General features: G+C 33.9%; 1 protein-coding gene across 2 annotated transcripts in view; it reads left to right on the top strand.

Moving 5' to 3' along the window:
• The window catches only part of LOC105258129 (heterogeneous nuclear ribonucleoprotein L), a 144,880-nt gene that overhangs the window by 39,041 nt on the left and 79,610 nt on the right, over positions 1-26,229 (top strand). For both annotated transcript variants that reach the window (XM_011269215.3, XM_011269213.3), the window contains exons 4-5: positions 16,320-16,405; positions 18,014-18,110. In XM_011269215.3, coding sequence (XP_011267517.1) covers positions 16,320-16,405; positions 18,014-18,110 — 183 coding nt within the window. The remainder of the gene's footprint in view (positions 1-16,319; positions 16,406-18,013; positions 18,111-26,229) is intronic.

Genomic DNA, 26,229 nt, shown 5'->3' with positions numbered 1-26,229 from the left:
CGCAGCCACCGTATTTCGAATGTGATATATTTCAGAGAGAGAGAGAACATTGATATATAGTTAATATATAAATAAATATTGCAAGAAATTATTACTTTTACGCGTAATAATGTAATAATGTAGCCATCATACATATTTACACAGTTAATAATTGTAATTCAAATTCTTATAATGAAATCTGTTTAATATTTATAATAAAATCTTTTTAATATTAATATAAAATTTCTATCTCTCTCCTGTTACTTTAAAATTGTAATAGCATTTTCGTATTGGAATATCGCTCGTGATATTTGCAATTTCCTTGCAAAAAATTTTTTGTTAATACATAATAAATGGAGTCATTTTTACATTTCGCGTCCAGGTATGTAAATCTAAGCAGAAACTATATTTTGGAATTGTGATAAACGAGGGGGATAGGTTTTTTGCATATGTTGAAAGCTAGGTCATATAGTCTGTTATCTGTGTGCTTCCGCAGAAGAAAAACTTCACTGGGTTAGTCACACATTTTACTGTCATCTAACGGGAAAACGTGTTCCACAGGATAAGACTCATAACTTTGCTTGTGTGAGGACAATAATTTTTCCTTCCCGTCTTTACTAACGATATGTTGACTCCATATATATTATCCTTATATATACACTAGAGAGAAACATTTCTTATTATGATCGATTAAAATCGAGCCTGTGACGCTGTTAAAAGATCGAAATTTTTTTTCTCTTAATGCTTTATAAAATAATCTCCATTTACATGGAGTCCTGGACGAGCAAAGGTATCTGCCTGGCTTTATGGCAAAGTAACGCACTGTGCAGGTAATGTGTTCGTAAAGGTCGGTTTATTAGACAGCTTCTGATATACCGGCATGGCGCCGGGAACAAGGGAAAACCGTAACCATGTGTTCGAAAACATGCCCCGAGTTATCTTGCAGCAGGCACATGTGTGTGAGTCTCGTGATCGTATCTTGAATATTTTATACTCCCGGTGCGAATTACTCCCGTGATTTATGTCGCACTAAATAAGTAGGAAGTATCTGCGCTCAGTGTTACTCACTTTTTTGCGAACAGAAAAGCGAACGCATAAAGACTTGCATAAATTATTGAGCTGTCAAAAAATATTTTAGCGGTTTCTTTGATTAATTAATTATAATTATATATTTCTTTAAACATTAATTTAGTTAAGAAAATGTGTGTGAACATTATTAATTAAATTTCAATACGAACAATAACGACAATTTATTTCGAAACTGCGGATAAAGATAATTTCATGGATGTTAAAGAAGCATGTGCACAAATTTCTTTTTCATATGCGTGTGATTCTTTGCAATATAGTTCAATTTCAAGGTAATATGCGTGATGCGAAAAATACCAAGCAAAGCAGTTTCCTTCGTGGATATTTCAAGCGCAATGTTGTTCAAATTTTATCTCATATGCACTAGTCATGATCTAATGCATGTTTCAGAAAGTTTGCCTAGCAAAGGCGCATCACAAGAAAAAGTCACAGACTACGTGGCTACATTTTTCATTCAATAGAATTTTCATTCGGATGAAGGTCAAAGAATACGAACATGAATAGTATATTTTTACCGATTAACAATGCTGGATTTTTGATATTTGTGCTTATACGCTCGAAATATTCGATATCGGAAACTGATAAAGTACATCGGAGGAACTCTATTGCCGAGCAACATGATTGAAATGTTTTTCTGCATTCTGCTCCGAAGGATCATTTGTAGCATTTTCAAGGGAGAAAGGAAGAATGATCATTTTTCAAATCGTGAAATAAGATTAAAATCGCAAGTATTGAAGCCTCCAACTTAAATTGATTAAAAAATCTAAATGAACGTATTATTAATGTCAGCTTGTACGAACCGAATTTGAAAATATCTACATGTATTTGAATTCTTTCGAAATATTATTTTAGTATAGCACGAAACTTTAATAAAAAAAAAAAACTATAAGGCAGAGAGATAACAGCTTGCGCGGCTGACGACGGCATCAATATTCCTGCGATACTTCGTAGAATTTTTGAATCATGATAGATTCTGCTCCTGGAACATATTACGGCGAAAGATAACGCGGTCTTCCATCATCGCATCCACCCACCTGTTCGACGTATCAATTTTATGCAGATACGATCGCGGGAGCGAAGAGCCTTCACGCGCTTTCGTTGCTCTTATCCGCAACTTCCTCGTTGCCATCGCTGATGCATTCTCTATCGGCGAACTGCATTCGCGCTCGCATAAATCTTCGGCGGAATCCGTCGTTTCCGCAAGTCTTATGTTAGACACCCACGCGCCACGACACCTTTATTACACTAGCAAATCTCACTTAAAGGTCTTTGAGCGAGCGGCGTTTAGACATGCAACACTATGCAATTGCGATTCTGCATTCGGCGTGAACCTCATTTAGAAGACGCGCAGATGCGAAGCTTTGAGGTAACATTAGATGCACTTTAGTAATTCACCTCTCATGATTATAACATTTGCGTGATGTACATACGGAATGCGCGGCTTATGGCGTATGAATTATTGCTGGTGTAACAACATAACTTAGTAATACAATTTCAAACAGCTATAAATAAGCCGTAATTAAACAAGTACATAAATATCATACACACACGAAATACATGTATATTTTTAATTTGAAGAAAATGTCACGAATAGAGGACAGCAAGTAAAAAAGTTATGGAAGATCTTAAATGTTTTAGCGCAATTAAGTCCTATTCCTCCATAAAATGCGAAAAAGTTCCTGCAATATTCCATGCTATAATGCGAGAGCAAAACAGGAATGTTATTATATAAAACAGTGAAGCAAATGTACTCGTAAATATTTTTGCAACTTTAGTACGGAGCACAGTATGTATTTATTTTTTTTTCTTTTTTGCTGAAAACGCTCGTTTCTGTCAGAATCTTTTAATAAAACCAGGTTTAGCAGCGGCGAGAAACATGCTCCACGGAATATTCATAAAGCACAATAGCTACGAGATTCACAAAAAAAAAATAGGGACATATAATTTCAAAATAAAACGCAACGTGTATCTTTAGAATATCCGAATCGCTATTGTAATTCGATTAATAATTGAAAAAAAATGAACTTCTATAACTGACGTTCAGAATCTAATAAATGGATATGCAAAATGAACATCTTTTTTCCATTATTTATAAAGCGGAAACACATTCTGGCTTTATTAAATTTATGCAGTTTCAATCCCGCAAAAACGTCATTGCACAGGATACACTAAATTAATGAGATAATAATTCGTGGCTATTAAGAGACTTTTTTGTATGTAATTTTTTATTAAAGCGGATTAAGGTATTTCACAAACGATACCTTAGAAGTTTGAAAACCACCAGTTTAATAGTTACTAGCATAAGTTACGACATAATTAAGTTGTTGGAGTGTAATACGTTGTGGCAGCGCATTCATAAATCGCACCTCGTGTACCTTATTTAAGTGCATTCCGAAATGATTTGTCCTCGGCGAGCGTAAAAAAAAAAGATGTTGGTTTTCTCCTCGCGAAATTATGCTTTTCGCGAGTTCGTGAATATTCCGAATTTACATGTGGAATATATTTCGTGCGGAGTAGCTGTTGCGGCGCTTCTTGCATCGTCGATTTGAGGCGCTGTTGACGAAAGTATGAATGTTTCACACGGTTCCACCGCCGGGTTTTATGGACAGCACATAATTAATTCGCAGGGCAAATATGGCGAGCGAGTGCTTTCAGCGAGTTGTATTTACCTGCGGCTTGTACGCAGGAAGCACTAAATTTGATTCGCAAAACTAGTGCTCTAAACTAAGGAAAACAATTGTCAACTGGATTCAACTGGGAAATTCCAACAGATATATATATCGTTAGCTATATTTCTTCTCTCAATAAAATTCTTTTTTAGGTAATATTTTTTATTTTTTAAATTATTTTTTAGATAAAATATTTTTTAAAATATTTTTTAAAATATTCTAATTATATATTAATATTAATATTAATTATATATAAATATAATTATAAATAAAAAAATCCTTTATTTTACTACGATCTCTTTTATATCTTAAAATGAGAAGATAAAAAGAAAAGAAAAAAGCAGAGAAGAACGTTTAACGTAATATATGTATTTCAATATCTTGATCGCGTCGCGATAATCATCCTCACCTTCCCTGTTTTTTACGATTTTCAGCTTAACCAGTTGATACGTCTTCTTTTCTTCGTCTTTTATCGCTCTTGTGTTTGTAGTTAAAGCTCGTACAGACGCGATTTCACCTTCTGCCGTCGATAACATACGTCATTCTGTATTAGGACGGTAGATAGGACTCTTATTTCCGGCGATGACATTACGGATCCATTACGTTGAAGAGTCCTTTATCTCGTTCATAATTTCACTAGCATGGCCAATGACCCATAAACACACACATACTTGTATGTACATAAATATTAAGCGTATATATATCTTCTATTCAGTTGTAACTTTTAATATTATTTATCTTAAATATTCATACATCTAAAAATTTGGCTGAAAATTTGATAAGCAATACAACTCGCAGATAGATGTAATGGATCTATGTTCTTATAAATTTTCGATGAACTTAATAGTACCAAAGTTTCGCAATAATTTCGAATATAGGTTGGAGATAAACATTCTGAAGGATTTCTGACGATATCATTCGGAGATCAGTACTTTAAAAGTTTGTGTAGAGTCTTTCTCGATTCAAATCTCTTGAAAATTTCTAACAAAACTCTCGAAATATTTTAAGGATTATATGTGCTTCGAGCGATATTATTATGCTTTCAAATATAAGAGTAAAATTTATGCAGATTTTATGTAAGCTAACAACACACAGATTAAATTTGCATTTGAAGGTAATGAGTAACATTTATGCAACTGTCTGAATTTTCATGAATTTAGTATATTCCGTGCTGTCGCTTGTATTATGATAATAAAAATAACATATCTGAACTCTAAGGATAATTTCGATAAACGAAAAAAGCCTTTAGTCTTAAATTTTGCATAGTTCAACATCTGATTCAATTTTTAAATCTCGCTTAACCCAATTCGTAAAGTACGAATAATAACCCCGGTTTTCGCTCACGTTAAAATATAAAATGTAAAGATAAATCAATATTTCAAGAGTTGACGTATATGTGTGTGTGCATTTTTTTAAATGTAAAAATTGCAATTTTACACACACACATATATATGTATGTGTGTTTTACACAAATTTACAATCCCAAGGATTAACTTAATACATTTTCTCTCTTTTTCTCTCTTTTAAAATTTATATTTTAAAATTTCATAATTTGTGGTACACAAATTTCAAAAATTTCGCATTTCTGCATGACTTTCGAGCGAATATAAATCCATGCATTCAAAATGCATATGTGAAAGTAGAGTAAGCGGTTTCACGATTAAACGGAACATAGGTCGGATATCGAATATCGATGACACTCGTCGATCGATAACTGGCGGCGCGGTAGATGTAAGCGCTTTACAACAGAGCGCCGAAGGATTAAGCAGTTTGAAATCCGGATTTTCGGAAAATCGTAGAGAAAGTAAGATAACAGAGAGTGAGAGAGAGAGAGAGAGAGAGAGAGATGGAGAGATAGATAGACGGAGAGCGCGAAAAGGATACACCTACGTGCTTAACCGCCATCTCGGCTGCCGTTAAATCCGCCAGGTTGCAGTTTCCACTACGCGAAGTATCCGTTGCATCAAGAGAAGGCTAGAGTATATATCGCCGCTTTAGGGGCTTTGCAGCCTGCTTTACAACGAGCGATTATAATCGGCCAGTTGCTACTTGTTGAGCAACAATCTCGCATTCGCCAAACGCCCAACGCGCGGATACCGATGTACGTAATTTCGCGCAGTCGTTAACTACTTATTCCCCTGCTGCACCGTTAACTTCTACAAGTTGCAAGGAGGAAATTGCTGATGCGCATCGATCGAAATATTGCGCGTTACATTTATTACGTTGCTTTATATTTCTTATATGGGCGGAAGATCAATAAAATTTTAATTTAAAAAAAAAAATAAAAAAAAGAGAGAAATATTTCATTAATGCCATGTGTGAAAAAAAGGTAAGAATATCAATTTACCAAACATATATGTATAACGATGATAGATTCTTCGTGTGGTATTTTCCAACTCAAAAATAAAAACATTTAGATAACAATGAAATTTAATCTGTAAAATCTTTTTCTACAGAATTTTTCATTTTCACATTTTTTTTTTCTTCTCTAACGAGACTTCTGATTTTGATAGTCGGAATGTAGGCAAGTTTTCACGATTCAAATGTATCGCTTTTAAAATGGAATATTCAACTACTTGTTAATTATGAATTTTTAGTATCGTTAAATTAATGGAAATGCTGGGTGAGTCAATCATCTGTAGTTACCGCTTGTTGGATAGCAACGCAGCTTCCGTGCAGTTATCTGCGATAACTTCTTGAATTTCTCAGGCCATTAACTATCTCGTTAGCAGGCTATTAATTTGCGTGACACGATGAATTAGGATACGAGCGGAATTCAGTTTAGAAACTCGAATGCAAAATGGAATGTGTATCTCCTCTCTCTCTCTCTCCAGTCTCTCTCTCTCTCCAGTCTCCCTCTCTCTATCTGTTCTGATGTACATTACTCATCATTTCGCGAAAATCTGCATATTTTAAATCTCTTCTAATTTAACTGACCCAATTGGCTCGAAAATGATAACAATACACTCTTAAATTCGACGACAGTATCTCGCAATGACCTTAATAGGATTACGAGAGTAACTCACATTTAGACGCTACGAGGTTGAGTTACCTTTGTACGACCTCCGCTCGCGATAAGGCGTGCAACCGATATTACTCCGAAATACATAACTGCTCTTTAGATAAGAGCCTGTGCGCCTCCTCATCCGGCAATGGTACGGCATGGCATTACCGCTGGATACATCGATACCAGTTATTCGATAGCATTGTGTTACCCTCTCTTGAGGGATAATGACGGTTGCGATGGCTTTTTTTTCTCGTAACACATTTCTGCCATCCCATAATGTGAGGGACCGATATTGTTTTTTTTCCCCCAACAAATAGAGTCCACACTAGTATTGGAAACTACTTTTATTCATACACATATACATGTATATACATTGCTAAACGTATGTAAAGTATCCTACATTTACCGTATTATTTACCGTATTTCGATAAAACGTCGTATATCCAGCTCGGTTTTGTTCTTCAATCAATGAAATGAAAAAAATGGAAGATTTATTTATGATATGATTCTTTCTCTCCAAACTTTGATATTGTCGATTGAGAACATCATGTATTATTATAATACAAAATATTATAAAATATCGAGAAATTTATAATAAATTATTATAATAAATTCTTAATTATATTCTGTTATTATATAACAAAAATATATAATAAAACTGTCATTAATTTTGGCGAAATTCTTTTATCAAAGTCTGCGTGTCTTGTTCCTATTTGAATTTGCATTGTTCTGCGAAATAAATTCTTTATTATATATATGTCAAGTAGGTAGTTCTCTCAAAAACGCACGCGTATGGCCGGCTTTTAGAAGTGCGCAAAATAACGTAATGCCGGAAAAACGGTCTCTCGCGGATCTCTCTTGGGAAATACAAAGCAGAGTTCCCTTGTATAGCACGGACCTACATCACTGTAGAGCCTCGGCTCCTTGACTTCTTTCTGACCCGTATCACGTGCCACTGGTTGGAAACTTTTCCGTATTCTCTTCCTGCTTGATACGACACGAAATAATCTTTTCACGTATGCACGATGATGTCGTCAGAAAATGTCTCCCTCGAAATGGCCTAATTACCAAATACTTGGGCTTTATATCTGTGAAATATGATTATTAACAAAAGCGACGGATTTGACTTTCGACTCTCGAGTATATTACTTTACAAAGATCGCCAGGTACTTGGTTCTCTTTGAACTTTCTTCGCCTTTTGTAGCTGTTACACTTAATATTCAGAATTGTTGCAAGATTCCGTTATGCATAACATCTTTTTCATTTTGGAAAAATGCAAAGCGTATTACGTTGAAATAAGAGAAGACTATATGTTATGATGTACACGTATAAATTATATAAATATTTCTGGATATTAAACTGATTTTTAAATATACGAAACAGTTTAATTTATCCGTGAACAGAATTTTAATTGCAAATATTTTAATATAACGAAAAGATTTTATTTCATTCTTCAAGTTCTTTACGATTCGTATGATTTATCCACGATTTAATATCGCAATCTTTCGATTTACAAGTATCCAATATCTTAAGCCCTAGCTATTTCCTTCTTCAAATATTAAATCGTTGGATATATGAAATGTCGGATTTTGAAAGTTTAATTTTTGCAAAACGTTCTTACGAAATAGATACTTCCTAATATTTACCTTCTAATATTTACTCATATTCCAAATTATATATTATATCAATATTTTCAAACTTGAATTTTTAAATTCTAAAGTTGGATTTTATTAAAATGAAATCTCAAGAGAATCAAAATCTCTTTGCAAAAGAAAATTGAGAAAATGTAAAATACTTACAGTTGTTTTAACTTTGCATAAGTAACTTTAGGTTACTTAATTAGGATAACTAAGGTAAGTACTTTAACAGAAAATTAAATAATTAAGATTTAGTAATATTTTCCATAATATTCCATAATATTTTATATCAAACTTGGAAAATTAGGGAAAGATGACAAGCGATGAAATCTCGATCGGGGGAAATATTGTATCACTTTTCGGCAAATAATATCGAGCAATATATCAACCGGTATTAACATGACTCTGCCTTCAATTTTCCAGTATTATCCGGGGATCATGGACGTAAGACCGATGTTCCATGTGTGTGCAACAATGTAATACCTCTAACAATCCAAAACTGAGTAATCATTAAACGAAATACTCCAATATTCGGCACAGGTCCATTGAGAGGGCCTTGTGATTCGGAAGCTTACGGCCAAAAGTCGTGAATGAGCGTTGACCTTAATCGTCCCTCTACATGTATGTTAGCAAAACTGGTGATTACGGTTCGGTGTTCGGTAGAATACTAAGGACGGAGCCTTTAGGGAGCAACAGGAATCTGCGGAATTGAACTCATACGCAGGGGTCCGTAAGCATTTTAATCCCGTCGCTTGCGTGCCTCGAATTTTCTCGCACCCCAGTTGCCTTGAACAAGATGAAGCTACATAAATGTTTATGTTATCTATAATCTGGACGATAAAGTGAAATATCTTTTCGGGCAGAAAACGCTGATTTTTATCTCGACTCCAGCCCCTCAAATGAAAATTGATCCTGGGTTTTCCTTATCGTACATTTTAATCAATATTAAATTATTATTATTATTACAGATAAAAATAATTGATAAAGAAATATTCTCAACATGTAAAATATATATTGTATTTATAATATATAGCGTTATTAATATCCAGTATTTATAATTTATAGCGTTATCCAGTAAATGATTTGATTTTTGTGTTGCTTTATAAAGAAAATATTTTATCGCACTCTTTTGAAACAAAATATTTTATATTCATAATATAAAATATTTTATATTCAAATATATTACATGTATATCTCTTTTTATAATGTTTAAATAATTTATTTTTATTTTCTTCTGCTTTAGTTCTTCTCAAGATAATAAACGCGTAACAATTTATTTATGTGCAATATTTTATAAAATAAAGCAACATCGTATAAAAATATCTTACGTGGAACCATCACATTAACTGTAAAACTACGACTATGCAAATTTCCTCATGAATCGGTGGCATTCATATTCGTGAGAGATACGAGAACAAGAGGAAATGGCGCATGATGGGTCAGTTATGAGGCTAGATTCCGCTAAGACCGAAAAAATGAATCGACGTCTTTTGGGTTTTCCGCCACTTTTCTTCGCGGAGACTTCTCTCCTTTTCTTGCACGACCCATTTATCTCTTCCTCGTAACCGTTTTTTCTCTCATCTTTCTCTTTCCTCGAGTGCAACGCGTTCCGCGCTGCAGCACGCAGTATAATTCGCAGCTGAGAGAATAATGCGTGTGAAACGGTATCTCGCATTTCTGGAATCGTCCTCTCCAAGTGATACCCGCATTATCTGACGCGTCCAACGAATTTCCCTTGAGAAATTGGCAGCAAAATTGAGACCTTTTTCGCCGGCGATTGCTCGCCCACTCTAGAATTTCATAGCGAGAAATCGAATCCTTCTCTACCTTACGTCGATGTATTCAATTAGTGAATTTTTATTTTAGATTTATTAAACTAGGTTTTATTTTTCAGATTTATTAATTTTTATTTTAGATTTATTAAACTCTAGATTTTATTTTAGATTTATTTTAATTTTTATTTTAGATTTTTATTAAACTAGATTTATTATATAAAAATAGATTCACTTATTAAAAAATAAATTTTCTACGACTTTAATTATCCGTAAAACAAAATTATTTCAAATTTAATTTAAGACTTCTTATGTTATATTTTAATATTTATTTGAGTCATAATCATAATATAATCTAAAAATCGATACATGTATATATATGTTTATCGGTGTTCCATTAACTTTTTAGCAACTGCTTCGTGCTGATAAGCATTGCGCTACGATATTAAAAATCGATCGTAAATTGACTTAAGCATTAAGTTTTACAGGGCGTTAGGTTATTTTAATAAAATAATATTATATGTTCAATGTTCATTCAATATCATTTTTGATAGAATGATAAACTTTTAATCACGTATTTAAACATTTTGACCTTTCAGTATTTTTAAGTATGAGATAACATTTTACGATATGTGGCTCTTTATTGCTTTTTTCAATGAATCATTTATGCGATAAAAACAATTACACAAGGCGATAAAGTTGATAGTTGAAACGCAAAATTGCCTTATCTATCATTTTCGACAAAAATAACGCGAGTCTGTCGATAAATTTATTGTTCCATACCGACAGAAGCGTTTAATGGGTTTATTTATCATTAATATTCGTGTGAAATAACCATATTACGAATTGAGAGTTTACAGTTCAAACTCGAGAGATGTGAGCTACTAGATGAGAGTTTGTGAGTTAAGAACTTGGAGTTTGGAAATTAGAGTTAAGATCGAAATCAAGAGTTGAGAGTCAAGTTTACGTGTGTGTATGTCAGAACTTGATAATATACGTAACATTGTCAATAATTTAACTGTCTTTAACAGCCCAAAGCGTTGCGCATTTTCTATATATTACACATATTATTACACATATTATTACACAATTAAATCTTTTGCAGCATACACAATATGAAGTAAATCTTTTCTACAAAATACCAAAAAATGATTTCATTTTTCACAATTAAAAATTATGTAATAAGAATAGTAAGAAAATGTATAATTTATACTCGATTGATCTTCATTTTGATAAATTCATATTTGGATAAAAAGCTATGAATATAATTATATATATTTTTAATATATTTTTAATATATTTTCGCCCTTTTAATTCGTTTGTCGTATTTGTTACTTTGCAAGAGTCACGCTTATTAGACCCGCGCGTATATAGAATACACCCCGATGTGAAGTATATGTCGGTGCATTGCACTCGTGGGAAATACTCCAGTTTCCAGGTGCATCCCGGCGCCCTGTCTTCTACTCTGGTGCTGGGCAAATTGATGTCGTAATTGCGGGCGCTTCATCACTTTTTCACACGCCTTGTAGTCTCGTACGAATGGGATTGGCGCGAGATTAGAAGTACCGTCCGTAAATTCGGTCCTCCTTATCTCCCCCATCGGCGAAAGATCGCTTATTGCACTGCAATCCTTTAATCCGACGCGAAGGTTCTTCTCCTCGACATTTTCGCGAGCGACGTCTCCCTCGATTCCCGAGGAGAGAAGGATCTTTCCACAAAGACTGTCGTTTGCATGCGGGTCTAAAGTAATGTGTGAATCTTTCCCCCGCAAAAATTCGCCCGCGCAAAGTTGACTCGGATTATTTTACATTCTAAAACTCCTCTCTTTATACAGTCGGATTTTTTAGGAATAAATTTACCGTCACTCATTTCTATGCTCTTGTCATTTTCACCGCAACCTATGCGTTACATTTTGCGACGATTTCTCTATTTTCGCGGTTTATCTCATTATTCGCAAAATGCACGTCTGTCTGGCGTCCTGTCTAATTAATACGCGACATTCTGCAGCATTTCTGTCTTTCTCGGTCGGCGGATCTCGGGCTTTGACGTGGTTTCGTACCAGTACAAAGCGAGCATTATGTCCAGAACCATCTGGTATCGAGGAGAAGAGAGAGAGAAAGCCGGAGAAGACTGGGAGAATATTTATCAACAACCCGGAAAGAGGCGGAAATATTTCCTCGCTAGAGAAACATCGTCGCGGACTCCACCACCGTCGCCATAAATCACCAGCTCGCTTTTCCGAGCCGATCGTGTTTTATAAACGACGATGGATTAGTCGTATTAACACTCTCGGAGATACATGGAAATACCGATGAGAGACAATACGATACGGTTCTCGCCCGCGCGCGCGAGACATGCTGATTGATGCCCTCTGACGAGGCAGATCTATTATTAGTGCCTGACCCGTTCAAGAACGAGGATTAAACCCCTTAGCCGTCCTGCCGACAGACTACACTGTTATCCAAGAGAATATGGGGAACCTGGAACTCTGTACATCTCCAGACAAGTAACGGTTGCCTGCATTTTATCGCTCTGCAAATGCAAGCTGTGTTATTTTTATAAAATATTTTTATTAAATATTATTATTATATTATATTAGTTCAAAATATTTTTAACTAATTTAATTATTATTCGCAAATGCTGTGTTATTTTTATAAAATATTTTTATAAAATATTATTAGTTAAATTATTTTTATATTATATTAATTAAAAGTATTCTTAACTAATTTAATTATTTAATTACTATTTGCAAATGCAAGCTGTGTTATTTTTATAAAATATTTTTATTAGTTAAATTAGTTTTATTAAATATTATTATAGTTATTGTTATAAAATATTTTTATATATAATCCACTTTACGTATTATTTCAATTATTATTTTCTCTTTTCAAGATTTTTATTATCATTGATACATAGTCTGTTTTTAAAAATTTTTGGTTCAATTAAAAATTTTTTCTCATTAAAGTTTTTTTTTCGATTTTATCGATTTCGGCGATGTTAAAAAGGTCTTCCTTTATGACCCGACATTCTCCCGTAGCGAAAAACGCGACAGATAAGCTGGTTTAGTAAATCACGTTGTACCTACGCGCAGTTCTTTGATGCGCTTCGCCCCGGCGAATGCATCTTCGCGGGACAAAGGATTACGTGCTTTTCTTATCGCGATTCCGTCGTGCGAGCGAACGAGCTCATCCTATCACCTTCGTGCAAACGGCGGCTTTGTGCTTGTTGCGGAAGCGTCCGCTTCTGAATTTATACCGCCCCCGAAAGATCTCTCCTTCTCGTGTCGTATCTCGCGCGTTGCGGCACAAAAGGCAGCCCTCGACCCCCGGACAACCCGTATAACACTATGAACAATTAAATTCGAGTGTGTTGTCGGTCGCGCGCGCGCAATTTCCGAAAACGCGGGCAACCAGGCGACGATGCGAGGGAATGCTCGCTCCTATTCATAAGCCAATCTGAAATGCAACGGATCATACATATTACATGACGCATGGCGCTGGATGTGGCGGCGAGCGGCGCATAAAAATTTACTGGACCGTTCGCCGAATACTGCGATGGTTTTACATAATCAAGCGTGCCTCGCGGTTTTTTTATTTTTTTTATTAACTCCGGAAACAATTTAATTATCGCGTCCACCGTTCCACCTTTCGTACAGCTTGACAAATGTCACGCTGTTTGAATTGTTTGAAAAAAAAAAAAAATCAAATTTCTCTGCTCCTATTTAATGATTGCGTAGCCTAGTAAAGAGTAGTTTGATCACTTGCACAAACATTCGATTCATCGTTATCAATGATGAATCGAATGTTTGTGCAAGTGCTCAAACTACACTTTACCGGGTTTACACGATTACAAGGCATACATTCGTTATATTTTATATAATATTTTATGTTATATTTTATATAACACTTTATATAATTAAGTTTTATAAAGATGAAAAAAAATATATTGATTTTTTGGGCGAATTTTGCAAATTAAATAATGAAAATAAGACTGCGCGGAATATCAGTCACTGTCTTAATTGCGCAATTAAATGCAGTGCATTATATTTAAACAAAGCAACTATTTATAAGAGGAGATTGTGTATTCGCTCGCTCGGCTCTTTCGTTTGATTGCATGATTAATCGCGAACATGAGATAATATACGTCGGTCTGTCTCGCGCGCTGAAACTGCATTTAAGTGTCACGACGCGACTGTATTTTTCTCGGATAAACGGGGTGACTCACTAGATGCGACTCACTAGTTGCATGTTTTCGTCTAGCCGCGCGAAGGATGTTGTTGGGCGGGGAATTCACAGGGAAGCTACTTTGGCGACGAGCCACGTCGTGTCGACGCTCGTGCCGTGCAAATTCGAGATTTCCTCGGTTGGCATCTCGACAGATAAACACGCGTTTGCAGTTAAATGTTCTCAATTATCGACTATTTTGAACTAAAAGATATCGCGATTCATCCACACATTTATGCCGTGTTTAACACACCTTCTTTGATCGTGTCGTCGGAGCTTTGTTAGATATCATGGTTTCTGGCTGAAAAATGACTCAACCGTTTTCTATTAATTATCGTGTAGTGCTACTCTAAGTTGCTCATCTAGTGCGCATTTTAGTTCGAGAAATTATCAAAGATTAATTCAGTTACGTACAGATTAAGTATTATTGTTTAACTTTGCTATGAATAAGTGTCGCGATTTATCATAGAATTAACGTCTCGTTGACGTCCAACAGACTGCTAAGATCTTCAAATATCTCCTTGTTACTTTCACGAAACATTATGGATTAAGGATTGAATTAGAGAGTGCTAATTACAATGTAAATTAGTGCTAGTCGGATATGTGCAACTTTGTTTCTTCTCTCTCTCTCTCTTTCTCTTTCTCTCTCTCTCTCTCTCTCTCTCTCTCTCTCTCTCTCTCTCTCTCTCTCTCTCTTTCTCTTTAACTTATTCTCTGTTACAATGTCTAATTAACCTAATTTTCAAGTAAAAATATTTGTCTCTCAGATACAATATGGCTGTGTATAATTACTTTCGTAAATTCCTGTAATATGTTCATGATTATTTTTATAATTTATAATTTATTTTTATATTTATTTTTACGTGAACCTTAAATTGTGCCTAAAAATAAATAAAATTGTACAATATTATATATTAGAGACTAAAGAATTGCAGCAACACGATAATATTTTACGTGTATATGTGTGTTGTGTGCATGTGCTCTTGCTAAATGGAAAAATAGTTACGGTAATACTGACTTTTTTTATCGAAAGACAAAAGTTTATCTAGCGTGTCCGATGCATTTTTTTTTAGTCGAGGCGATATTCGAAAATGAGTTCAAACGTAGTTTGCGACCTGTCTCGCTGAATTCCCTAAACTTTTAATTCGCAAGTTATCCACGCTACATAAACTTCGCGTTCGGATCTGCTACAAGTATCGCTCTCGCGCGAGAAAACGGTCAAACTTATATCGAACACCTTGCATACGTTGTGCATGTCGTGGGATACTCTGGAGAACGCACCGTGTAAACTTCATTCGATTTGCAGCACATGATATACGACGATGCATCGATCATGTACTAGAAATAGGTTAACGGAAGTACGAGGTGCTTCAGAAATATCGCCACTCCTCTTAATGACAGGTTTCAATGACGGATTAAGAAGAATGAGAATTGTTCCAACTGAAACATCAACATACAATTTTTAAATAATAAACAGTTCATTTTAAGATTTTAGAGTAAAAATCGCACATTGATCATTTCCATCTTTATCTTCATGATAATTAATTACATGATATATAAGAAAAATTGAAAAATTTAATTAAGTGGCTCCAAGTTGCATAAAACTTGAAATAAATGTATCTTAAGCGATCATTATATCGGGAAATGATCCTGAATAAATTTTGTTACTTTCCTTTATTTTTCAGAAAATGTTGATAATGAAAATATTCCATATTTATTCTCATAAATTGACGAATGCATACGCGATCGTTCTTTTTCTTAATCACTTTATTTGAAAGCCGAGATATGTTCGGACGAAAATTAATTTTCACACATCCTAATTTACAAATGTTTTCCAAAGACTTGCCGACAAATGCACCATCACCTAAGTCAACAAAGCGCGGAAATATCGTCTTAAAATATCGAAGTGTGCATCTCTTCAAATGCATTCCTCTTTTCTGTTGCAGGAAGTGTTGCACACGATCAGCGCGCCCAGCGGGCAGGTACAGCGCATCGTAATCTTCAAGAAAAATGGTGTACAGGCCATGGTTGAATATCCTTTGCAATACATTTTATTTTTACCGTATTTTTGTTTTCTGTTGGTTGTTTCGCCTGCGATTTCAGGTTGGTTTGTGCTAATGCTTCTCAGAAGGTACGCGTGTAAATTTCAATTGTGTAAATTAACACTTTAAATTCAGCGATGTTCGCGTTGCCGTGCCACAATAAATCACTAGGAAAGATAGTGTACCACTAATGTCTTGTTTGTAGAATGTAGTATTATTTTACGATGCGGATACTGCGTGTTTGTATAGAATAAATTAACAAAATTGGAAACTTTTTGGCGAAATGAAATTTTTAAATAAGAGTACTAATTGAATTTTTATTTATTCCATAAAGTGAAAGAAGGAGTAATATAAAAAAATTGCTTCTTTCTAACAATATATATATATCTTCATAAATTCTAAATATTTTTTCAAGTAAAATAAAAGTTATATATTTTTCTTTAAAGTATAAAATTGAAAATATTAAAATTTATTATCTCTTGAATCTTCTCAGTTTTCCGGAGAGAGAATTTTTTAATTTCTTAAAAATTGAGCGTGAACCTTTTCGTTCGCATATTTTACTAGAAATTTTATTCCAAACATTCGATTCAAATTTATATACTTATCAGCTAAATATTGTATTGAAATTTCTGCAAATATTGATGTCAGAAAATCCATTTAAAGTATGTAAGAAACTTGATTTTTGAATTCGACGGTACACACATTGCAACATTATCGAGAAGTGGTTTACACGAGCAAACCGCTGCGTTTCTCGCGAATTTGATTTACACGTGGCATGGATAACTTTGAACGCAACTGCGCGGTAAGTACGCGGAGTCAAGGGTCACCTCTTACATCGAGCTCGGCGAACTCGAAGCCCGCGGGATCAAGTCTCCGTCTGACACGCTTTCCCAGACCGAGGAAACTTTGTCAAGACATGCTCTGCTATTACGACGTAATGAAGATTTATAAGGGGGATTCGGGTTGACGGTGATTCGACTTTTTCGCTACGAACTCTTTCCATACTCTGTTCGCGAACTCGTTCAACGCGCTTCGAGCTTTACTGCCGAGAGAAGCGCATCGTATTTTCAGTAAATCCACCTGGCGGAATATATCCCGGATTATTATGATCCGAATAATAGTCGAGCCGCGTTCCACGTGACCATAAATTCGTTAGAACTTCACGTCACGCCGGATTTTATCGTCGGTTTATAGTGCGTGACGGCCACTTTGCAGGAAAATAACATTGTGACACTGTAGCGAACTTTGTGAAATTTTCGTGTTGTCAGAATGCTACATTTTTGCATGTTTCCTATAAAACTTTCCATGAAAATTCACACAATTTGATTCGTATGATGAGCAATTTTTGGTGATATTTTTCGCATCTTTCATTTTTACCTTTATACACAAATACTATACTGATGCTTAAACTATACGTCCGAGCATTTATTAAATAAGACGTAATAATTTTAAGTTGAGTTATATATCACATAAATACGTGTTCTATAAAAAATATAGCAATTATAATATGTGTACACCAAATTTTACGTTTGCGAAGGATCTTTATTTTTTTGTACAATTTGTCATATATATCCTTAACTGATTTTTCTGATAATCACGTTTGACTCAGTGGAATCAGCAACCAGAGCAAAAGAGACGCTACATGGGGCGGACATATACTCCGGCTGCTGTACACTGAAAATTGACTTCGCGAAGGTGAGTACATCAACAATTACTATTTTTACAGTTGTTCCCATCTTTTGAGAGAAAAATTTATGTGAATTTAGACACGGAAACGTATAACGCTCTCGCAAATTGCTCTCATCGACTTAAAAAAACCTGAATGAATGAAAGAGAAACCATCCTTGAAATTCACTTAAAGCGTCAAACGAATTACTCTCGTTGATTAAAAAAAAATCTAATGAATAACGGTAACCGTCCTTAAAATTCCGACGTTTAAAGTCTTTTACATAATGCGACTTGCGTTAACGTAAAAGTTCGAAAAAGTTGCTCGTTTTATTCGCGACTCATTACCTATTTCAATTAGCAATGTTACAAGTGTTTATAACCTGAAAACAGAATTCTATATAATATTTTGCAACAGTTAATTAGCGACATTTCATGTAAGTACCCTGATATGTTGATCCGCTTCAAGTACGTTCACAAATACAGATTACACATATAGAATTATCAAAATTATAAATTACGCTAAATTATGCGCAGTTATGATTTCATAACTGCAGCAGTCCTTTTGACGACAAATTTAGTTGATAAACGTAAAACATAATCTTTTTCGGCGTAAATATTTCAAACAAAATTTACAGAAATATACAGAATATTATTAAAATAAATTGTTAAAATAATATTGAATGTAACGCAAAGAGATTTAATTAGCGGCACGTGTACCGTTTTATATTGAAAAGCTACGAGACGGAGCTTTTCGATTAAATTTCCGTTCAGAAATAATATATCGCGAATTTATCAGAAAAGAAGATAGAAAAATGATCATTCTAAAACTTTTAATGAAAAATTTATTTAAAGGAAATTAAAAGGAAATATATCAATCGATACTTGTAGTTTAATACGTAGAATAACTTTCAGAATCGGAGCAATTTTTATCCACGATATTGCATCAGTAAGTATAATTCAGTAAGATGTATATCGTACAATAAATGAGAAGCGAAACTTTTTATGATATATAATAATAGAGCTGCCTATTTCTGTAATTACGCAACTCTCTCAGTCTCATCTAGATGAAAGCTGAATCAGCAAAAACTTTAACCGCCGATTTAAGTAACTTATCGCAACTAATGCACCCATGATGCTGTCGTAAATCTTGTAATTTAACGCTTGTAAGCAACACGAGCGCGACACAAGATGGATTAACCGGTTTTTATCTGATTCTACCTACCGCGAGCATTAGCGTGACACGGCAAACAGCTGTGCTCTTTCACGCCTCTGTCGCGACTTTCACGCGAGAAGAATTGAGCGTCATTCACACACACAATACGCTATTCAACGAACAAACGTTCATTGCCAAAGCACGCCGCGGCAAATAATTTTGGACAATTTTTCAAAAATATTGCGTCCTTCCCACAATCACACAGCTCGACTGCTATTATCGATTCGCTAGAAAATACGAACGGAAAATGTATATTTCTTTTACATCTATTACATCCTATTTATTCGTGTTATTTATTTATTTATACTTTTGCTGAACTCATCAGAAAATATTATTTCCACATCTTGAAGGATTATCATTCGTTTCCGCTTTTAAACAGCAATTGCAGTATCAGCATAGAAATGTTGAAAGGAATATCCGCTGCATTAAATCCGTGAAGGTGAAAAAAAGGTATGGCGCACAAAAAGCGCGTCTCTTTGACACAAAGACGTGCTATTATATTTCAAGAAAATACACAAATGAGCAACCGAATATTAACGAATCTCAGCGTCATACAATCGCTCATTAGCGAAAACATTAATGCGCGCGCGTCGCGTCAAATTGCAGCGGATATCATTATCTTTCCACGTCCCTCAATAATTGTGTATAATTTTCAAACTTCAAAAACTTGACTAACTTTTATAAAATATCTTACTCCGATAGAGAGAAAATGTTTTTATAAAATTCTATCATCGGTTGTCAGCCAAAAAAAATGTTTAATTAAATCAGAATCTATTTTCTTTCTTGAGTAAAAATAAAATGGCACAGCACTTTGTTCATTATCGTTTCACGTTCAACTTTAGGATAAAAAGTTCGTTCGTTGTCACTATCGAATGTCGATTGTTTTCTCGTTGCGTACGAAATCCGAACATGGAGTAGCAAAAATAATGCAACGATAACATAATTTTTCCATTCAAATAACTTGAAATTACTTCGATTCGCTGTTATCCTCTCCGATTGCTTCCTTGCTATCGACCATGCGGCTCATATTGGAAAATGTTAGATATTTATTGGCGACAGCGACTGTACTTTTCGTTCGCAGATATCGCGCGCAGCTGCTTCTTCTTCCAACCTTTGGAATACTCGAAGTCATAAAGTACACTTAATCGATCGTCTCTTTGTTTATTTTGGAAAAGGTAAAGATTGTTGACTACAAGTAATCACATATAATTGGAAATTGCTGTGAGTAATCATGATATAAGATTTTCGCCCAAGATATTGAGGCAATATTAAATATAACAAGCGATGAACTCTTGGAATAAAAAAAACTTTTTATTACATCGTCTAGATTTAATGAAGTTGAATTAAGACGGAGACAATCTGTGGAATCTAAATAACAGGAGGTGCAAAAATTTCATACGACAGTTGAAGGAATGTCGGCAAAAATCGAGAGAAATATGCGCATACCAAAATGAAGCGCTAGAGACGGTCGCTTTAAAGCGAAAATAGAGTCGAAGGCGCACGACGATCCAAAGATCGAAATTGGATTTCAAGATGGAGCTTGTGACAGGAGCCATTCTTTTGTCTCCCTATTGTCAATAGAAAAACCTGCCAAATAGCGGTCGCGCTTGTTGGAAAGCTACATGCCACACATGAGCTGCATGAATCATGCGATGGATCTATCCCTCACATACATCTGCGCGCGAGAAGGAAATCGTATCACAGACGCATATCAGATACATCGGAGGAATATTTGAACAAGCCACCGCGCATCATTCTGTAAATCCTCTAGATGGATTTCTTGAATTTCTTCCATCTCTCTCCTCTCAATGCATTCGTGCTTTGTCGGGAATTTTTGTAAGACAAACGCAGATGGAATAATAATATCGCGTCTGTTATATATGGTTTTCTAAGGGTTGCTTGAAGTGAATTTATAGCCAAAATATTTTTTTTTCTTTAATAATATTATTTTCTTGAAAAATATAGATCAGCGTATATTCTTCAAAATATCGCACAGCATTATAGTTTATGCAATCGCGAATATTAACGGGTCGGTTATGCATTTTTTTATTTTCTGCAATTTTGCAAATATTCGATGAATAGCGAGTATTATTTTTTATTCTGACATATTTCTCTTGTCTCTTCTTAATTCGTTGTCTTTCCTTAAGAACGTTATTACTGAAGCATTCACGAAGTTAGCACACGTTCTCCATTATCCCATTGTTCCGTCGTCAAGACGGACTTTTTTTTCTCTTTTTGAAATTTCTTCGCTTCGAGCTGATATTGCTAACACTGCAACTTGTAACGTGTACAAACCGTTTATCCCCTTTATTTCCTAACGTCCACATCTTCATCTCTTATTATATTCAGAGAATTATTAGACTTTTGTTCTCCATCGGCAAAGAATCGCGAGACTGTTGCATCAAAGTTAAAAAAGATGATAAAGCCGGTCGTTATTTAGAAACTGTGAATCGCAGCGATGTAATAACTGCGCTTTTCAATGGTCTCTTTAATTGGAGCGTGAAGTCAGATAAAAATTTAAATGTCACAAGCATTGCGTCGTCGGTGTTCTTTATTTTCTGGAATTTTTAAACGAATTAATTTCATTGTGATATTATAAGTTTGGAGATCGCGACAAAAACGCGCGACATGTCCGGCCATTACCGCGACGAGAGATCTTCATTCAATGAATATCGTAAAGAACATTAACAAAGTTGCTTTACATGTTCATTTATCGTACTTGAGATACCACGTGAATTTTTATCTAATGAAAAATGTCATCAGGAATTCAAGGTATTTTTTCGTTACATTCGACTCTCGCGATATTAGCAGCGAAAAACGCGTATACAGTTTCACGAGATCCTTTAAAGTCTAAAATGAAGTAAAAGAGATAACAAGCGCAACAGAAAAAAACAAAAATGTTAAACTTTACGTATGATGTTTAAGATTGCAATATTTCAATTGAAAATTCCTAAATTCCTGACCAAACTTGACATCAATTTTTAACGGTAATTTATTCATTCTTTTCTATAATTTTCCGCTTTTGACATTAACTATATATAATTCAAAACTATAAATAATTCAAAATTATTGGCATTTTATATTTTTATATTTTATCGCACTATATTTTTTCAAGAGATACACAAAAAAATATGCAAGAAAAATTCAAATTTCAAAGTATATTTGCTGCGCGATTATCGTTAATGCTAAATGGGAACAAGGAAAATGTCTCCTTGATTATACCACACGACGTTCTATTTTTCACTTATTCGTTTTGCATGACGATGCGATTCCCGCTCGCGCAAATGAAAGAATGCAAATTTAGTAATTACTCATGGTATTACTACGTCGGACATTTCTTTCCGCAGGAAGAAAATAACGGAGCGTATCACGTTGTTGCAGAAAACGACGTTACTAGGATCTAATGGGACATATAAAAAAACAATTATTGTCTCAAATAAATTATTGTCTCAAATAAAGAGATTTAAAGAGGCATAATTTTTGGCCGCATCTTGCGATCCTGAAATTACATTTTCTAACGCGAGTGCATACGCCGCATTCTATCCATACCGCCAACTATTCCACATTTTGCTTCCCACTAGAGAGAATGCAGTGCCACTCGTTTATTACGCGGGAGAAATACAATGGGCAACATTTATATTAAGTGTTTACGTGTGTAAAGAAGATTTATATTTTTATATCTAAATTTTTATCAAGATAAAAGAAAGAATGTTGTCATCAATCTGCCTTTTTTCCGTGATACTTTATATGTAATATAAATTTATAGTTCTATATAAATATATATATATATATATATATATATATATATATATATTGTATATATGTATGAATTTATAGTTCTATATAAATATATATATATATATTTTATATATTTTATATTTTATATTTTTATTATACAATAAATATAAATACATTATATATAATGTATGTAACCTCTTTTTGTTCTATAATAACGATAGCTTTTAATAATTTATATTCTGTTATATTCTAGTATCACGCGGTTTGCGCGCAGAATCATCCATTTTCATTAATTTGTAATTATCTATTATTATATTGATTATATGTTATATTGCAGTGATACGGTGCAGAGCGTTTATCACGTTTATGTCTCTTTACTGTTCTCCTTTTGTATAACGCTAGCAATATGGGCAGTGGTTGCTACATTTGCCTTCATTTCCTATACGCGCATGCATATTTCGAACGCGAATATTATTGTTATTTCTGCCATGTCATTTCGCATGAGAATAATATCCGAAATTACGACATGGAATTGTGTCGAATGAAAAGTGCTCTAATGGAACATACATACAAAATACACTATACATTTATATACGCAATGATATAATATACCGTTATCATATAATGTTACAACTTATTATATTTTATGTAGCCATTACATCCTAATATTTTTGCAGCTAATACTTTAATCAATAAATTCTCATATGAACTTTTTCCTGTTATAAAATATAAAGTTTCATGAAATCGTATATTGTAACAGATTTAATTTTTCACTTTGACAGTTTATGACTTAATAAATTGTGAAAAAAAAGGAAAATTACGAGTAATTAGCACGATAAAAGTTCCATTAATTCTACCGTAGATTTAATCGTCAATTCTTTGATTCAAAATTTAATTTTTCTTATAAACTGTTATATATAGTAGATCATAATGTTACGTTTCAATAGGTTATGAAAATGACAACTACTTGTTAGTCATTATTATTTTGCATGTTAATATTGATGCAAATTTATGTAATTATGTTGAAAATGTCATTACCCAATGTGACCTCATGCGTTTCTACACGTTTTAGATTTCTCGCACAGAAATTTATAACGTTCATTCATTAGCGTCATTAACTATAATCGATTTGCTAATTGATATAAGTATCTCTTATTATTTCAACAAATGACTAAATGACTTTATAATGAACGTAAAACTTAATATATATCTATTTAAAAATTTTGAGCGAGCTCGCTTCCGTGAAACGGAATGTTAATTATTCCTCTGTTACAGAAAATTTGAATTACAAATTAAAACTGAGGATAGAAGCAAAGGCATTGCTTCCTAAAATGCCGACCTCTTTCGAATCGACGATTTTCTATAGTTGACATTATAACTGCGACATTATAACGCCAAGTTCGCTTCTCGTTAATATGCAGCGATTAATTCAGTTATAAGTTATCGATGTTAAATTTCGAAACGCGGCTGGCATGTGCCAGTCTGCGTATATCAGTGTGCACCGAGAAATCTTACTTTTTCGCTTTGAATTGCAAATCGCAGCCACGAACGGTCCGACTGCTCGGTGCTTTCCACGGATACAAGGCAAAGTTTGCAAGTTTCTCTCGCCAGAGAAAAAGTCTTCTTCGATTTGTCGCTCGTAAAATGCGTCGTCAATCATCCTTCTTGTCGACACGCAACAAATGTGGAAATTACTTTACTGCTTTGGTAATAATTGTTGAAATAAGGCATACATTTAACATATAAAACATAAAAATTCATCTTTTCATTTTTCAAAAGAGAATTATTAAAAATAATACTTATTAAGAAACTTCGTGGAGTTTTTTTATTATTTTATAGAGATTGGAATTTAATTTATTATTGAATTTTTAAGTAATTTAATTTAATATTATTTTAAGAATATTTAATATTTGCTCTAAAAACATAAATTCAAACTACGAATGTTTGGATTTCCGTTGAAAATATATAATTTCCAAGAATTCATTATTTTTCAATTGTATGAAGATCCCATGTATATCTTCACTGTTATGATTAAAGTTAAGAATTTTGTAGTGAGCTTATATGCTTTCGCCAAATAACTTGTGTACATTATTTGTATTATACTTGCTAACTATTAAACTCTGTGTTCTGTCGTTGGCTAATGGAAAGAGCTGTGAACTACGTGTACAGAGAAATTCTACAAAATTATTCAAAACAATATGTGGAGGAACACCTAAGGCAGATTTCCGTGAATTAAGCAAATTTTATTATCATTTCGAAACTGTTTCGACTTGTTAAATGTTAAAATAAAATTGAAAAATGAGAGATCGATGTGCATTTTAAAAATAATATACAATTATGCAAAATTATATATGAATAATAATCAGAAGATAATTTTTCGTTCGTTTCAGTATTTGTAATTATTTAAGAAATTGGCCATATAATTACAAACATTAAAATTACATTTATAATCATCATAAAAATGAAATATTAAATTAAAAACTCTATTGTGTTATAACACTGAAGCTTTTAGCGTATAAATATATAAAAATACAAGCCTAAGAGCACTAATAGTGGACCAGCGACATATTTTTTGCAAAGTGCAACCTAACATTCGCCTGTTTTTATGTACTTGCATTGCTAGAAGAACCATGAATATATATATTCTTTGTGATTATTAGTTATTTAAATATAAAAATATTATTGTGCAGAAGAAAAAATATTATGGAGAGAAAAATTTTATTTTAATTTATAGATTATACGTTTTTTTTTTCAAAGAGAAAACATACTTTAATAGGAACCGAGGAGCAAGATGTGACGTATTGCCGGCATCTTTCATGATTAACAAGAATTTTTATGATTAACGTTATATATAAAAGTTCTCGTTACAGATTTTGCATTCAAGTGATCTGGAATTCTGCGCGAAAATTCGTTTGCTTTAATATATCGAATGAAGTCTTCGAGATCACACTAATGAGAATGTCGGTTATATTATATCATGACAGAAGAGCCGATAACATCGGCGAACGTTTTATGAAACTTTAATAACGACAGGAGCGTAAATAACTTGGCCTCTCATGCGGCATCTCGAGTCAGAGATCTCGGCTATTAAGAAACTTCTTGATTGATATCGAAAGCTCGCGAGGTATCGCTCGATAATCCCTCGGTCCAATTAAAGCTGTGATGTTGCCAACGTGCCTCGCGTTCAATTCGTAT

The sequence above is a fragment of the Camponotus floridanus genome, unplaced genomic scaffold (assembly GCF_003227725.1).
Source record: "Camponotus floridanus strain SB8 unplaced genomic scaffold, Cflo_v7.5 scaffold88, whole genome shotgun sequence".
NCBI lineage: Eukaryota > Metazoa > Arthropoda > Insecta > Hymenoptera > Formicidae > Camponotus > Camponotus floridanus.
This window is presented reverse-complemented; position numbering and strand designations above follow the sequence as displayed.